This window comes from Megalobrama amblycephala, linkage group LG9 (genome assembly GCF_018812025.1).
Source record: "Megalobrama amblycephala isolate DHTTF-2021 linkage group LG9, ASM1881202v1, whole genome shotgun sequence".
Lineage (NCBI taxonomy): Eukaryota > Metazoa > Chordata > Actinopteri > Cypriniformes > Xenocyprididae > Megalobrama > Megalobrama amblycephala.
In genome coordinates, this window is record NC_063052.1 from 22,939,250 (window position 1) to 22,957,452 (window position 18,203).

Below are 18,203 nucleotides of genomic sequence, written 5' to 3' on the forward strand. Positions count from 1 at the left end.
AATGAAGTTGTGCTTCTGATAAAATGAGGCACTGACACCGTTTTTCATGTTTGATACTGTAAAGCTGCTTGATATTAAACAATCTATTGAATAAAGTGCTATATAAATAAACGTGACTGGAGTGCTAATTTGCAGAGCTCGTGCTAACATACCTATGTTGTTATGATCAGGCGCTTATGCTTTCTATAAAAAATGCTTGCTGTTTTCTTATTTTTGTTGTGTTTATTTTGTTACTGAGAAGAAAGTGCACGGCACATATTTACATACTCATCTAAACACCGTTCTCAGCAGTGTGGGCGGCTTCAGATGTTTGTTTACAGTATATTGCTGGTCACGTATTTCGAACTTCATTTTACCCCTAAACAAAGAACGAAAAAGAGCTTTGTTTGAAGTATATCGGGGCCTTAATGCTTACATGACTTTATCATCTGTGGAACACAAAAGTCACAGGGATTAAAGTTCTCTGTCATTATGATGGATGTCTGTCAATTGCATTGCAATGAGGCCATGTGTGATGTCAATGCAGATCACGGTTGGAAATCAGTGGGTCGAGGAATGTTGAGATTAAAGTGAAATGTGAAAATTGAATGAAGTGTTGATTGTGGCATTGCATTTAGATGTGCTCTGTTTCATCAAAGATTAATTTTTACTTATTTTTAGCTAATCAGATGTGTTTTAAGCCCAGAATACACCAAGCCGACGGTCGGCCATCGGGCAGTTTTTTATCGTCGGCTGTTTTCTCAGTGTGTTCCGCATCGTCAGCTGAAGTTGGTCCTTGTTAGGGGTGTAACGATACGCTCAGGTCACGATACGGTACGTATCTCGATACGGAGTTCACGATACGATACGTATCACGATATTTTGAACAAAATGAAACTGAAATTCAAACAAGATTTATTAAAAAAACATGAACAAATTTCAATAATTTTCCTTGTTGTACATACAAGATCACATTTCAATAAAATAAATAAATATAAAATTTTAATAAAAACCTTCTGTATTCAAATTAACAGTTGAATAGGGCTGTCTGTCACTGAAAAAAAATGTTAAATTTAACATGAACTTAGAATTATGAATAGGGGCCGTTCACATATCGCGTCTAAAAACGCGTGGAAGGCACGGCCGCACCGCTTCTCCTTCTTTCCAAAGCACTTGCGCTCCCGTGGCGTCGGTCGTTGCTATGCAACCATGAACTGAGCTCTCCAAGAGGATCAGGATGTTTATGCAAAGGATAAATGATTTCTAGCCCTTGCATTAGTTTTACTACGAGATATATTGATGGAGATAAGATATAAAAACCACCATGTACAGATATGATCAGCTGTTCGGCTGAGCTTTTGATGTTTTGTTACGGAAAGGCCATAGCTGATCGGTTGATTCTTGTCACACGACCTGCGGTGCGCTTGCGGCATTCTGAGAAGTTGAGAATTGCATGCGTGTTGCGACCGCGTTGATCCCATTATGAGCGCGCCTGCTGCGCGGCTACATTTGAAAATAATAACTGACTTGTACGCGGAAAAGACGCAATATGTGAACGGCCCCACAGAACTTCTTAAAGCAAAGCATCGCAAGCGTCTTTTGCTTTTCTGTGAGCACAGCTGTTGCTGTGCACTGCGGTGAAAGAAAGCCATGCAAGAGACTGACATGAGAAACGTTTAAACCTGCTTGCAAGATTCAATGTGTGCCCGAAACACTTACTGAACTAGAGAGCTGATTGAGACACACCATCTACGATAAATCGTTACACCCCTAATACTTATAGTAATTTAAATTACTGGATCTGGACAGGAAGGATAACTCTGGGAGTTGGAAGGGGTGTGTCGCGATTCTGCCTTCTCACATCGCGATACAGGTTCGTGGACCTGCGTATCGCGATTTCGGTTTCATATCGCATATCGTTACAGCCCTAGTCCTTGTCAACTTTTTTTCGGCCGATTCGTCATGTTGAATTGGCGTTAGTCAGTCGGGCCGTCTGATAATTCTGATTGGCTGTTCAGCTACTACCACCTGCTGGTACGGAAAGGCATTTCTTCTTACGCAGGTGCAAAACGGACGTGCTACATGGCCGTCAGGTGAACTTTGGACACGCTACATGGCCGTCAGGTGAACTTTGGACACAGATGCTGCCGACATGAGCCAACCCCGCAGTCTGCTTTCGTCGCCATTAGTTCGTCGGTGTTGGCGTGGTGTGTTCCGGGCTTTAAATAGTCACCTCGCCTTTGAAGAAGGAATCTGCTGAAAGCACCAGAGTTTGTTTTAGTGCACACTCACTGACTGAATTCTGTACTCTCGCAAATTCTATCATCACAGATGCTATCTAAGTAAGGCTGGGTATTGACACAATTTTCAGGATTCGATTTGATTGCTATTCACATGCTTTCGATTCGATTGCGATTTCGATTCAATTTTGATTATTTTGGATGTAGTATTTCAGTTACAGTAGACTACATGGCAAATTTTCTAGAGGAAAAAAATCTCTCAACTAATGCTGTAAACTACACATGTAAGTCAGTTGGTACTACTATAATAATATTGAAGGTTAAATTAACTTATTTATATACAAATGCTTAAATGTTTATATACAAATGCTTAAATGTTTTTATTATAAATAAAGTTTAGAATTACATAATCATATTTCTACTCCAATTCGTTTTTTTGAAATATAAACATTTAAATCATGGCTGTCATAACTGATTTATTCAAACATGCATTAAATATTGAAGAACATTAAAAATTATAATGAATATGTAACGGTGCATAGCTATATTTATCAGAATGTTGCTTTCTAGAGTACACTTTTCTAGCTGACTAATGAGTTTATGGTCACTGAATATGATTTTCTGAAGTAAATGTGACATTGTGACATTGTTTACAAGCTGTTATTGACGTCTTTCCGCGGTTGAAACACTAATTGAGCTATTACACGAGACATGATACGGATTTCGGTAAGATGTGCTGTATATTTTAGCATACCTTCAGGTGTTTAGTCGTGTTTATTTTGCGCTGTAACTGGTATTAAAGCAGAGGAGAGGATGTTCACATGCGCTCCATGCTGCCGCTTCTCCTTAACTGAGGCGTTAAAGCGATATCTGTCACGTCATATTAAACAGCGCCAAAACTGTATTTATTTTTTGAATCTCATAATAAGATGGACGCCATTTGAAATCTGAGACTTTGCTTCATATCAAAAGTAACAAAGCACAAAGATTATTGCGATTTATTGGATGGGAGGCGCTACATATTCTGTTCATTCATCAACTGAAAACAGACTAGACTAATCGATTCTTGGGATTTAAGAATCGATATCGGTTTGTAAAAATGAGAATTGATTAAAATCGAGAAATCTGTATTTTTTTTTTTTTTTTTTACCCAGCCCTATATCTAAGTAAGGGATTCATTTTGTAGTGTAGACCACTTCATTGATTTTAACAGGAGTTCCCTTTCGAAAGGGAACTCGCTCTGCATTTGAATACGCTTTGGGGAATGTCACACGTGACCCGGTGTCTGAAAGCAAACTATCCAACAACTCCAATCCCTATTGGCCGGCGACAGCCTATGACGTAATATGGCGTGACCCGTAAGTATAAAAAGAGCGCCTGGAGAAACGGACAACATCTCTTCATCTTTTGGGTCTGTCCTGTCTGATCACGACTATGTCGACTCCGGTAAGGGATTCTTTATTTTGCCTAACAAACATTCAAGAGAGTGTGTTCTTCCGTGTCCCAGGGTTTGACACTTGATATACACGTTTCTGGGCGTTTTCTGTCTGGAGAGGAGCACGCATAGACCGTGCTTGAGAGCACCGTCTGTGTGTTTGTCTGTTGTTTACTGTGAGCGTCTCCCTATCGGGACACTCTGTTCTCGTTCGGCAATCTTCTCGTGGGAAGAGGTGTCCGCATCTGTGCCTGGTGATTCTGAGGCATCTGTGCTGAGGCAGAACGGCGGCTGGAATCATAGGGCTCGCAGGTGAGCTCGTTGGGAAGTTTGAGAAAGTTGTATTCTCTCTCAACTCCCCCGGGGCTGACAAGGATGAGTGGCTGGATGATGGTGACGTCCGTGTTTGACGTCATCACGTCCGGCAGCGCGCACTCCTCTGGCTGCTGTGTATGTGAAGCTGCTGTATTGTTGGGATGCGCTTTTTGGTGGGCTGCAGCTGCCGTGAGAGCGCATTAAGAAAGGGGCCGCGTGCGGACGGCTCAAAGAGATTCATGAGCTTTCAGATTTGTATCTGTGCCCAGACAGACGGGAGGGGGAAGAAGCGAGAGTGAGATGGTTGATCGATCGTAAACACCGTTGCGTTTGTAATCGATCCCCCAGCTACATAAGGGCTATTTAAATCTACCCTCTCCTCTTCTTCGGGTCAGACTGATGGCTGGGCCCATAGTGTTTATTTCTGTCTGCCCGCTTTTTCGTTTTGATAATGAGAAGATCTTTTAGGCTTAAAAGAACCCTAGATTCCATCCTTTCATGTAAAAAGGAGTATTAGGAGTCTTCGGTCTTTGAGCCGCAGGAGGGTCTATATTTTATGTGTTTAAAATAAGACCTTGTTTTCCTGTATAGTTTCTGAGCATGTAGTCAGAAAAGTAGGGTGTTTTTGGGCAAACTGAAGTTGATAGGCTGGCTAGAATATATATTGTGCAGGCCAAAAAATGGCCGCCTCTTAGCCACCTGTAGCTTCTCATCTGCTGTTTTAAAGAGAAAAGAGTAGTTTGAGTTAGCACTTGTCACTTCAGTTATTATGTATGTTTAGGTCGGCCTTAATTGGCCGCCTAACATTGTTTGCTTGTGAGCTTTGCTTTCTTTCTCTTATCCATGAGATTTGGAGGTGAAGCCCAGGTTTCACTAGGCTTGTGGCCTGTAAGAAGGCCCGTAGCTTAGCGGCCAGGCTAGAGCTAGGTTAGGTATGTTATTAAAATATAACCCTATGTATACTTCACTTGTCAGGTTGTATATTTCCTAAATCTGGCCTCCTCCTGAGGGAGTTGTTAGGCTGTATGCCCATTATCCCCTTGCTATGTAGATGCAATTGTTGAGTTTAACAGCTAGGTTGTAGACTGTTTTTAGACTTCCTGATGCTGTTATCTCAGGTGGTAAGCCCTTATCTTTGCATAGATAAGTCATGCTGTGTGTGCTAGGCCCCACTTTCTAGAACTTTTATGCTATGAAAATGTGTTTTTTCCTCTGAGCTACTTGTTTTCTTTAATCAAGTTGACGTTGCTAGTGTTTAGCATCCGTCTTCTATGGCTCAGTACAGATTTGAGTCTGTATGGAGAATTTTTTTTCCACTTTGAAAATAGCATATACATCAAAGCTTTATGTTTGCTTTGAAGTTCTAGACTTTTGCCCTACATTATATGTGAGCTTACTTATGCTGCCACAGGTTAGCACCTGTACTTATAATAGCAGGCTTTTTCATGTAGCCACTACTGGAGATATTGGTGACCTAATATTCCCCATTAGTAGGTTTATTGGTGTTACTGAGTGCATCACCTGTTGGACTGCATACTCAGGGTAGTATATAACCACTTTTTGAGAAAAGCTGGTTTCTATTAGCTCCCTTTTTGTGATCTTGTTAACAGCTATATTGCATATAACTTTGATTGTAGGCTCTTATGGTTAATTAACCTACTTCTAGTTAGCAATTGTATTTCTAACAAGTGCTGTTAGCTGATCATAGTTTGCTCACATAGTTTACACTGCCACAGGCTTTTGCTATGTGTCCATTTGAGGCGGTAGGCCATTTTAGGCTTCCCTCAGACCATTTTGGCATTGTTTCGTTCCCTTTAGTCACATATGATTTAGGGTACATTGCCTGTTGGAATGTGTAGCCTAGCTCAGGTTGCAGTTATCTTCCCACAGCTATTGTTGGGTTAGAGCTGGTTCCCTATAGCTTGGTTCCCTTTATTTTACGAGCTGAAGCCACGTGTCATTAGAACGGTAGGCCCCAACAGGCCTCCTTTCTAGTTCACATGTTGGCACAGTTTGTGTTTATTCTGCAAACAGGCTGAACGCCACTTGTTGCTGAGATTGTAGGCCCCACAAGGCCTCCTTTTTTAGCTGACTTGTTGGCAGGATGCCTGGGAATCCGAGAACCCATACCACCATCGGCCACGCCCCACCTCTGTTGAGTAGGCCTTAAGCAGGCCTCTCGTGAAGTATGGTGGCGTAATATGCATTCCTTCTCTCAGTTTTATGCGTGAAAGGTTTTCCACTGAATGCATGGCCAGTTGGTTGTTATGGTCCTGGACTGGCTGATGCCATGTGTTTACTAGGGTAGGCCCTAATAAGGCATCCTTTTAGTTTACATGTTGGCACAGTTTGTGTTTTTTATTCTGCAAACAGGCTGAACGCCACTTGCTGCTGAAATGGTAGGCCCCTCAAGGCCTCCTTTTTAGCTGACTTGCTGGCAGGATGCCTGGGAAGCCATACCACCATCGGCCATGCCCCATCGCTGACGAATAGGCCCTAAACAGGCCTGTTCACGATGTATGGCAGTGTTTTATGTATTCCCTCTTTAGAAGAATCTCTAAATGCATGGCCTACTGGTTGGTATGGTTATGGTAGCCACTTGCTGATGCTATGTGTTTACTAATAGCTCGTTTCCACTGAGTGGTACGGTTCGGTTTGGTACGGTATGCAATTTTTGCCATTTCCATTGTCAAAAGTTGTGAATGGTACCCTAATTCCGAACCATACCATACCACTTTTTTGGGACCCTTTCATTGAGGTACCTAGCACAACAGTAGAACACTCTGCAGAACGTTGATTGGTTGACAGAGAATCGTCACTTGTGCATGCTACAAGGGGAACACACGAAAGAGGCGCAACACAGTTCAGGCAACACGTGCATTGATTATCTTCACTTCATGTAGGCTATATAATGAAACAAAATATAAAACACAACCCTGCCTCTTTTCGTTTTTATTTTTAAAAAATATGAACCTATTAATGTGTGGTTCAGGCAATGCATATGTACTCTGATTATCCTCAATGTATGTAGCCTATAATAAAATGAAATAAGACAAAACAACCTTCTCTTTTTGTTAAAAGTCTTAATTATCAATTAATATTAGTCTCATAATTATTAAAATTATTGTTTTAATTATCAATAATAACCATTATAAAAGTATAAGTATAAAGTATGACAAGCTATACAATAAGAAATAAAGACAAGCAAACAATTCAGTCAAACGTACAGCACAACGGTAAAGTTAAATAAATATATAAAGTTATAAAACTTTGCTTAGCCCTTAGCAAAAATGACTTGCATGGGAACAAATTATAAATTCCTGAAACCGAAGATTGCCCGTTATACACAAGATGAATGAAATCTTGTTTTTATCCACTACAGAGACATCTGAGCCAGCGGCAAATGTCAGAAGGACTAGCCGAGGTACAGCTGCTCTTGGCTGGGTACATTAGCACTGAGCGCCCGGTGATGGCCTGGATCTCACAACTCTGACAACGCCAGATCAAATTTTTAAATAGGCGCTATCTTTATAAATAAACCACAGATTTAAGGTTTAAACAACTACATTCTCACCTGAAAAACTTTTAAAACTACATTTCAGGACACAATAAAATAATTTAAAAATTTAATAATTTTAAATTACGCGGGTTTTCTCCTCCTCTTGCTGGTAGGTGCTGCAGCATGGACTTCTGAACTTTGCGTACTTGGTATTCTGAAATGCCGAATGTTGGCGTGCAGCAAGCAAAGCTCGTCTTCTTCTTGTGACAGACAGCCTCAAGCCGAGAAGCAAGAACAAGATCTACTGTATGTCCTTCATTGTTTACTATGTCGTTTTCTTCTTCGCGCGAGAATGACGTCGATCACTATTTTTCCGGCTACACCACGCCTATCAAGTAAGGGTACTGTTGGCGGTGGAAACGCAAGCCTGATCAAGGTGTACTGTTCCAAACCGTACCGAACTGTACCGAACCGAACCGAGATGGTTCTACCTCAGTGGAAACGAGGCATAAGGTAGGCCTACTTCGGCCTCCGGTGTAGCATGTGGAGTTCAGTTATGTACTCTTCTCGCTGTGAGAATAATAGGGTGCTTTTACCGATGTAGCGATTTTGCACAGTTATTAATCAATTTCAGGGTTGGATATATGAATATAATAAACCATAAAGCTTTATGGTCAATTATTATGCATATGCAGACCCAATGGGGAATTAAACATATATGGTGAATTAATTACAACGAATTATAATCAATTACATATATTAGGGATGCACCGAAATGAAAATTCTTGGCCGAAACCGAAAACCGAAAAAGAGGAAACCAAGGCCGAAAACCGAAAACCGAAACACCGAAAGAAATTATGCCAATTATTAGTACCATTGCATTTATGGCTATGACTGTGTACAAAGGCATTGCAATTGCATAAATTAATATTAAAGTTTCAAAGAATAAATCAATAACAAATTATTCAAATATTTATTTAGCACATTGCAACAATGCACAGTATAAAATAAAATTCAAACTAAAATGTTTAACTTGACCCCACTCATGTGTACATTAAATAATAATGTACAGACCTACTGGCCTGAAGAAAGGTTTTAAAATAAATGTTCTCACATAAAAACAGTGCATTTAGGTCAAGTGCATTTTTAAATTTTTCTCTGTAGGACTACTACAAGTGCATTCAGAACAAGTGCAACTGCTTAAAGATACAACAATATTTTCTCTGTAGGCCTTCAACATAATAGTGTATCAAAACAAAGACTGCCATAGCCCATATGTTAACTGTAGAACTTTAACAACAACAAATGTACCAAGAATTGCAGATATGCAAAGTAGATAATAAATATTTAAACACTAGACAAGCCCATTCTACTTCTTGAGGTAAAGTGGCAGGTTTTTCTTGATGAAGAGTAGCTTCTCTGCTTTATCACAGTGAAGTCTGTTCCTCTTCTCATCGAGAACATGAGCTACTGCACTGAACAGTCTCTCGCTGTCAGTGCTTGTGCACGGAGCAGACAAGTACTTGCGTGCCATCTTTGCCAGGTCAGGAAAGCGGCCGTGATTACTTCTCCAGTAGGCAAGAGGGTTATCACTTCTGAGGATGGGGACTTCAGACAGATAACCATCTAGCTGTTGAGCGGTTGAGCTTGTCATCTGCCTGACATTTGAGAAAGATTTGAGAGAGTGTATTTAAATAAGGCCAGTGCATAAATAAACATTTTTATCAAATTAAAAAAATATCTAGCAGAAATATGGCTACAATCTGATAGTCACATATATAGTAGCCTAAGAACAGAATAGCCTACCTATTATTATTATTTGAGGCAGTTTCTTGCAGGATTTCACTGAACATATCAGACAACGAGGGTGCATGCCCCTCATCTGGTGCAGAGACGACTCTTTTTCTCTGCACTCTGATCTCCATCTCCTGCGCTGGGCGCTGCTCCGTCTCCGTCTCCACGCGAGTTCTCCGCATCCATCGCGGCCTGGATCATTTTTCGTGCGCGCTGCTTTATTTCCGCATCCAAGTAATGGTCTTTATAACGCGGATCAAGAACAGTCGCGATGAAGTGCAGAGGATCCGAATAGATATCAGTAAAACGTGTGCTGACAGACTCTAAGAGTGTACTTTTCATTGTTTTCACTCCGTGGTCCGTCTCAACCACTTTGTTTAGGAGACGCTTTAGTGCTGGGATTAAAGGAATAACGTCTGCTATAGACGCATCAGAGGAGCTGATCTCTTTAGTTAGCTGCTCAAAGGGGGCAAGAAGAGAGAGAATGTTCTCTATTAAGACCCACTGGTGTGAAGTGTATGTCGCGGGGAGCTCGTGATCTGCACTATATGCAGCCAAGACTCGCTTTTGCGCAAAGAGGCTTTGCAACATGTAAAAAGTGCTGTTCCACCGCGTACTTACGTCTTGCTGGAACCGTTTGATTGGTGTTCCAAACTGATCTTGCATAGACTGCAAGCGGGAATAGGCCAGCTGAGAATGTTTAAAGTGGCCAACAATTCTTCTGCCTATAGCCAGTACGTCTTTTACGCTGCGTTGAGACAACACACCCTCATTCACAGCCAGATGTAGTGTGTGGGCCATGCACCGTATTCCCTTCAGCTGGCTGTCTTCTATCGCTTTTGTCATATTTCTTGCATTGTCACTGACAATGACGTGCACTTTAGAATTATGGATATGCCAGGTGTCGAACATATTGGCGAATGCATCAGAAATGGCTGCTGCTGTATGTGACCCTCGAAATTCTTGTGAATGGAGCAGAATCTTTTGCAGCTGGAAATCAGCGTCGATCCATTGCGCTGTTAGACTGAGCATACTGGTAATGCTGACGTCTGAGCTCCATATGTCTGTCGTGAAACTTATTGCTGAAATATCTGCAGCTATATGCTCATGGACGTGAGTTGCAACAACATTAAACAGCTCAGGTAAACACACATCTGAAAAAGTCGTCTGCTCGGCATAACATAACGGGGCTCAATGTGCTCGATCAGCCTACGAAATCCCACATCTTCTACGACAGAGAATGGCTGATCATCTAAGGCAATGAATTCCATAATCTTTTGTGTAATGCCCTTGGCCTTGACACCTTCACTGGGAAACTTCCTTGCCTTTTCAAAAACGTCCGCCACAGACGGAGTGGGCGTGCTCGGAGACGTTTTCCTTTTCTGTGCCGCGTTCCTCTCCTATTCAGCGTAGCGATCGGAATGTTTGGATTTCAGGTGATAAATTAAACCCGACGTGGAAAAAGTCTTCGCAGATGCACCCCCTCTTGAAATTTCGGCATTACATGTTTTGCAAATCGCTGTCCGTGGGTTTTGCTCAGATACACTGAAATACGTCCATACCGCAGACATGTTGCTTCAGACAAGCACGTACAGGTCGCGGTTTATGTTTGCAAAAAAAAAAAAAAAAGGTTGCGGTTTATGTTTGCGTCATCATAACATTTCGGCCGTATTGTTTCAGTGATAAAAGTCTTTCGGCCGAAAACCGAAAATGCACTTTTGGGCCATTTTCGGCCGAAAATTTTCGGTGGCCAAATATTCGGTGCATCCCTAACATATGTGACCAGTCACGGAAAGTAGGGACACAAGTCGGTTCTGGGGCATTTTGAGTTATTCACAGATTCTGAAAGTGTAGTTTCCAAGCTTTCCAACGATGTGTAACACATGGAAATCTGATAATATTTGGAGAAGTTGTAGCCATTTGAAGGTAGGCACTTAAGAAAGCTCTATAGGGAGAAAAACGCCTCTAAAGTTGCAGTTCTCGCCTGTTCTCACCTGCTGGGAGTGACAATAGGGCTCATTTACATCTCATTTAGATAAGCCATACCCCCTGTAAAGCTCCCCCCTGTTAATGTGGGGACACATTTCAAGTGAGAGCAAGGTTACATCGTGTTACCTTGTAAAATACATTGTTACAGTTTTCATGTGTCAAACACAACTGTGCAAAAAGCTTTTTTTTTTGCATTTATTTTTGGCCATTAACTTTTGCATGGATTTTATTGAAAAGAGCTTAGGCTCATGTAACCAGTCATTTCACAGTGTGTCTGTGAAACACTGAGGTACCGTAGTAGTTTTGTGCGCGCGTGAACATCATGGCAACGTACAACACAAAGTAACTCACGTTGTAAACACTTAACGTAATGCGTAAATGCAAGTAACTAACGTAAATCAAGCATAGTCCACGAAGTGTTGGTGAAATAACACATTATTGGACCGGAGAGAATAATATGGAATTTCTTCCAGAAAACTTCTTGCACAAAAGTTAAAAGTTAAATTCAAGCACTTTCAAGGATCTGTATCTATGTATGTTTATTTTCAAAAACTTTCCAGGGCATGAGTATGAATCCAAGTATGTACCAAAAGTACCACTTTTACTTGGTAATAGCAGCATAAGACAAAGGTCTTTGTGACACAGTCCAATGATATTACATTCGCGGTCTCTTCTGTGTTGTGACCCTTGGCGCTGGGCATGTGATGTATCTTGCCTCGTCAGCACAGAATGGCCTGATTTTTTCATACAGATAGGTCTGCCTGTCAATGTTCAGTCCAGGTGGGGCCAGGACAGAAAGACCGTCGATAGAGGGCAGATCTGCTCCGTCGCGCAGTAGCTGATATTCGACAGGTTGTGCATCACAGTGAGTTTTTGCAAGCACCACACCTGGTCTCTTGGCATCAAAGCTGTGACAGAATAAGCACATACGACAATTTAAACATGGCAAAGTATTTTCTCATAAAATACTGTCATGTGTATGTTGTTACTATGTTATATTGTATGTACACAATGTGAAAGTTTCAATATAAGTACCTGAAGTGCTGATAACTCTTGATCTGTGGGAGTCTACGGAAGTGGTGAGTCAGATGCTGCTGCCAGTCGAAGGTCTGGACTAAAACTTTGCCCTCTGCCGTTCCAACAAGCTGTGGGATATTGAGGTGACTCACAGGAGAGCTGTTTTCCACAACCTGATGACAAAAAAGAGAAGAGAGGAAAAAAAATCTTCAGTTAAATGTTTAATTGAAGCAGAACAGAAAACAGCACTGAAGTCATTAAAGCAAAGTAAAGTTAAAGTACCTCAGCGATGTCTGCCAAAGTGTTGACTCTTGTCTTCATGTAGGCTTGCTTGATGAGTCCAAAGCCACAGTCAGGGGAAAACTTGGTGTGGCCAGCAATAAGGAAGTGGATTTCAATTTTATCGTGAAGCTTGTGTCCAACCCGCCAGGCAAGGTACCAGAGCATGAAGTTGTTCTTGTTCTGCCCACTACAGTTGTCACAATGAAGATCCACCTCTGTTTCTCCAACTCCAAAGTTGCCGAAGAAATGATGCATGTAGCTGATGACTTCATTGCTTCCCTTAGTAGATGACATGCCTTCATCAATCAGGTAATTCACCTGTTTCTGCAGCCCTTCACAGGAAACACAAAATAGGCCACATTTCCGTGGGGTCAGGAAGTACATTGGTCCTGGCTGGAGAGGGTTTGAGGGAAAGTGTAACTGTTGGAGACAGAGGGAGAGAGGGAACTTGGATTAGATTAAATAAAATTTGTGTATATTCATAACTGTCTAATAAAGATAAAAATTACTATATTGATGCTATTCTGCATTTATCATTTATCTGCATTTATCAGGCTGCTTATTCTCATGCACCAAATCGCCCTTTAAGGGACATTAATAAAGTAAAGTAAATGTGTGTGAAGTATTACCTGCTGAGCAAAATCAAAACTGTAATGCATCCTAATCTTCTTGCTTGCTGGTAGGGACGGTCCAAAAGACAGGTTAGAGCCAGAGCAAATCTTTTTGCAGGCAGCAGTCATGTCGTTGTACACAGCCCTCTCTTTCTGCACAAGGGAAAGATGATCTTGTTGCTTCTTTACTGCTTCAGACTTTCTGTCATCTGGGAGGTTTGCACTTCGTATCAGCTGCTCATTATTGCTTTGGCACTGCCAGCAGAGATCTGTGCGTGGCCGGCAACTTTTGATGTGTGGGAGAAGTCGGTCCCACAGTGCTTTGAAGCTGGTTTTACAAACTGCACGCTCACCTGAAAAACAGATATGGCTTATGGTTAATTGTATTGTAATTGCTAATAGTGCTTCGCATTATTTCACATTATAAGCACTCAATTCTAAATCAATGTTTACACATACCAAGCTCCTTAGCAGACTTCATGTAGAGACGCCACACTGAGGCCTTGGACACATGAGTTGGCAGCAACTTCACATGCCAATCCTTATGCCCAGGCTGTCGGCCAGGCAGCATGATGGCATTGTCTTCTGCATAGTTTTTTATGAAGTCCACAACTCTGTTGATATCCTCAGGCCTGATGAACCTGGCTGGCGGACGTGGCAGTGAGTGCTTCTTCCTCAAACGTGGTCTTGCGCCATTCTCCTCATAGTGTTTGACTATATCAGCCAGGGTGTCTTTGCCAATGCTGAAAAAAGGAGAAAAAACAAGGAAAAAACGTTTAACATCATGCTAACAGGCATCTTGTCACCTATATCAGAATGCATTGTACAAATTATTGAGTCAAAGGATTTAAAAAAATCCTGTACATTAAACTCTTCATAAATACTTTTACTTTTGACTTATAATGCACATTTTGCGGCTACGGATACTTTTACTTTTACTTAAGTAGGAATTTAATCTGATACATTTACCATTACGTTAGAAAATCCTTGTTAAGAATGTAGCACTTCCTCCACCACTAGCTAAAATGATTAGCATCACATTCAATTCAAGAATGCTAACTGGCAGGTTTACGTGGGCTAAGTCATTCACACCAGTCAATTCAAGCAATTGAAGCATTATTCAAATTAATAGCAGATGCTAACATTACCATCTAAAAGCCCATTATAGTAATGGGGCTTTTTGGCAAGTGATACGATGCGAACGATTACAATTAAAACGACAGTCCTGAGCTAGCTAATAACAATAGACACATGAGAAAACGTGTACGTGTTCTTAGAATGAACACAAAACGACAAACTTTGATGTTAATGGAAACTCACCCCATAAGAAACAGAAAAGTATTCTTGCAGATCTCGTTGCCTCCAATGAAATAAGTCGTTCGGGCACACTTTCTCTTTGTCGGTGTCTTCTTTGTGGATGTAACCATCTCCGAAGTTTGCTTGTTCATAATAATCCGGCTTTTCGAAGAAGTACTTCAAAACATTTTCGGTGTAACGGCCACGGTTCAGCTCGTCTGCGATATTCTTTGCGACGTCCATCTTCACTGAATTTTGATATCAGAGCCGGTCAGAGCGCTGCATAAATAAGTAGCCACGCTTCCCTTGGAGGGCGGGAAGAAACAAAAGAAACAAAAGCCGGCGTATCCGATTCCAGTATGGAAATACACACAGACAATGACACGCCCCTACTGCGAGATAGAATCCCAGAAAAACAAGCCGATTTCAACCTCAAAATGTATGCTTTTAAATAAACCAATACTGCTATCTCAAACACGGAGAGGCTTCTTCGTGATCTCAACTAACAGATTCTGCAAAAAAACGAAAATCACCAATTTTGAAAAAAAACGCTTCTTTCTCATTTTGCTCGATAGTTGTGCTGCCGACTTGTGTCCCTGGTTTTCGTGACGGGTCACATATATGATCAGTTCTGGTTTAAAAATTATGTAGAGAAACTATCAGTTTGTCCAGCAAACCAGTAAGTTCTCCACAGACTATTATAACGGAAATGTTATCCTCTGGCCACGAGGATAACATTCGATGATAGCATCAAACGTAGAGCTATCGTATTAGGATCGGAACATTAAAGTGACTTGGTTTTTGTTGAATGAGTAAGAGAACAAAAAGCATGGATATAATATGTTTAATATATACGAAACGGGTAATACAAAGGTTATACGGCTAAATGTACACAAGTAGATACAAATACATAGAAAATGAAAGTAAAGGCAGAAAGAGAGAGATGATCAAAGAATGGCAAATTGCAACAGTTAACCTTCAAGAGCCAGCAAGGAAACCCAGTATTTAAAATCTTAAAGAAGTTAATACTTGCATATAGGTTCGTTGTGGTGCTTAGAGTTTTGTGCACACAGTCTTTATGTAGGTCTTTGTGTGTGTGTGTCTGTGGGTGTGCGTGTATTTTCCTTTTTTATTGCTGTTTGGAATGCGGGCCTGTCTCCTAGAAACCCGATCCGTGGTGTCCGCATCCCCTTTGAAGTCGCAGAGGAGAGGTTCGGGAACTTATCGAAATAGTCATAAAAAGAGTCTCGTGATCCATTAGTGTCTGCCAGGCCGGAATCAATGTAAGATTTACAAACCAAAGTTCCGTGAATTGAGACTTAAACACAGTTTATTGTGGGACCTGCTCATCTTTGAGACTGTGCAGACCCTACACCGAGTACGTTTGAGTGGCTGGCCCCTCAGGGTGAACGTTGTAGTGAAACCTTACTGAGGTTTGATTTAAACTACATCTGCCTCCCTGAGTCTGATTCCTACTCTAGTTGAGCTAAATAGCCACCTAGCGCCTAGGGTGGATCTATTGTGCTCCTAGAAATGGCCACTAGACTTACGCCGTGTGTCTTAGAGGTTGCTAGGCCTTATGGGCCACCTTTTTGAACACACTGGTGTATGTTTGTGCATTTCTCTTTGAGAATTATCTGTATACACTTCTGGTTGGCCAGAGGCCCAGGTGATAAATCTAACTTCCTATGGTTCGGTTATTTATCGGTCTTGCTGCCTAAAACACTGCCACGAGCTGATGCCACATGTCTGTTAAAGGTGCTAAAGAGGTTCTTTTTGTCGACTGAGTTTTTGAAATGAGCGCATGGGTAAGAACAACCCCCCTCCTTCACAGCTCATTTAGAGGGAACGCCTCCCAAAACTCGTGCATGAGAGTGTTTAACACCGGCATTCGCTGTGTTATTAAGCCGGGCACACATTTAACGACTAGCTAAAACATTCTGACTGAGCTCAACATACAGCGATTGTTTCCTGCTCCTGAAGCAGATTTATATACTTTCACATGGAATTTGAACACCGACTCTAATCGCAGACTGAAAGCAACTGGCTCTGACTGGTAATATTTCAAGTAATATTGCAAAAATGTATAAAACAAAACATCCTCTTTAGCACCTTTAAGGTTATAGGCCCATCCAGGTCTTCCTTAATACATGTTGGTGTACGCTGTACTCCTCTTACTTTACTGAGTACTTTACTGCTCGTTGGATTGTGTTAGGTGGATTGTCATGCGGGCACTTTGCAGCCTCTTATGCTGCCATTGAAGCTGTCTGTCTGCCCTAGCAAGACAGGTGTTCAGGGTGGCCCCTCCAGGCCACTTTCTGAATATACTTCTGTTTCACATATAGCTACTATCATGCTGTAGGCCCCTCTTCGGCCTCCATGAGTATGTGCCTATCTCCTCCTAAGATTCAGCCCTAGGCTGGTTTGTGCTCCCCTGTATGAACAGGTGTTTAGCGCACAGCCTCCTCAGTGCATTAATTAAGCGCTGAGTAGATCCTAGGACGAGTGGATTATACTCCCCTCAATACGAGGGTTCATAGCACTCAGCTGAGTTCTGCTCTCCAGGATGCCTGTCTCTACGCGTGGGTCTGAGTTGCTCCTGCCTTTCTGCAGTCACTCTTACCTGCTCTCTTCTATGAAGAATGCGTTATGGAGATTCTGTACTCAGACAGGGTTGGCCAAGACTAAGTTTGACAGACCAGGTCGGCCTCCCTGGTTCCCCTCTAGTGACTGGCTGGGGTTCCTTTCTGTTCTCTGGCCACATTCCCTTAAAGGGACCACTTTCTCTTCAGAAAAGTTGGTTCCAGATGCCTTTAGCGGCCTTGGTAGGCCTTCTGCGGAAGGCCTTCTTGAGGCTCAGCTTGGGCTGTTGGCCAAAGGGAATGCTGTCACTGACAGCCTGGTGTGACCCGAGGGTGAGTTGCTAAGCATTTCCTTCTAAACTGCTCGACGTTTGTCAGCCATATTATTTGGCATGCACTCTCCTTAAGCATATATACTCAAGGGTATATCGTTCCCCAAAGTGTATTCAAACGTAGAGCGAGTTCCCTTTCGAAAGGGAACGTCTCAGGTTACGTATGTAACTTGGACTTGATTAGGAAAGCCACACACCTGTCTATATAAGACCTTACAGTTCACAGTGCATTTCAGAGCAAATGAGAATGATGAGGTCAAAGGAACTGCCTGAAGAACTCAGAGACAGAATTGTGGCAAGGCACAGATCTGGCCAAGGTTACAAAAACATTTCTGCTGCACTTAAGGTTCCTAAGAGCACAGTGGCCTCCATAATCCTTAAATGGAAGACATTTGGGATGACCAGAACCCTTCCTAGAGCTGGCCGTCCGGCCAAACTGAGCTATCGGGTGAGAAGAGCCTTGGTGAGAGAGGTAAAGAAGAACCCAAAGATCACTGTGGCTGAGCTGAAAACACATGGACTCCAAGATGGTGAGAAATAAGATTCTCTGGTCTGATGAGACCAAGATAGAACTTTTTAGCCTTAATTCTAAGCGGTATGTGTGGAGAAAACCAGGCACTGCTCATCACCTGTCCAATACAGTGAAGCATGGTGGTGGCGCATCATGCTGTGGGGGTGTTTTTCAACTGCAGGGATAGGACGACTGGTTGCAATCGAGGGAAAGATGAATGCGGCCAAGTACAGGGATATCCTGGACGAAAACCTTCTCCAGAGTGCTCAGGACCTCAGACTGGGCCGAAGGTTTACCTTCCAACAAGACAATGACCCTAAG

General features: G+C 42.0%; 2 protein-coding genes across 2 annotated transcripts in view; one reads left to right on the plus strand and one right to left on the minus strand.

The window, feature by feature from the left end:
• ppt2b (palmitoyl-protein thioesterase 2b) overlaps positions 1-18,203 on the plus strand; it is a 54,216-nt gene that overhangs the window by 17,321 nt on the left and 18,692 nt on the right. The window lies entirely within an intron of this gene.
• LOC125275337 lies at positions 11,777-13,977 on the minus strand. The gene is made up of 5 exons (XM_048202184.1): positions 13,621-13,977; positions 13,180-13,514; positions 12,551-12,970; positions 12,287-12,441; positions 11,777-12,159 (listed from the first exon to the last, which is right to left on the minus strand). The coding sequence occupies exons 1-5, from the start codon at positions 13,730-13,732 to the stop codon at positions 11,907-11,909; spliced, it is 1,275 nt and encodes a 424-aa protein (XP_048058141.1). The 5' UTR covers positions 13,733-13,977; the 3' UTR covers positions 11,777-11,906.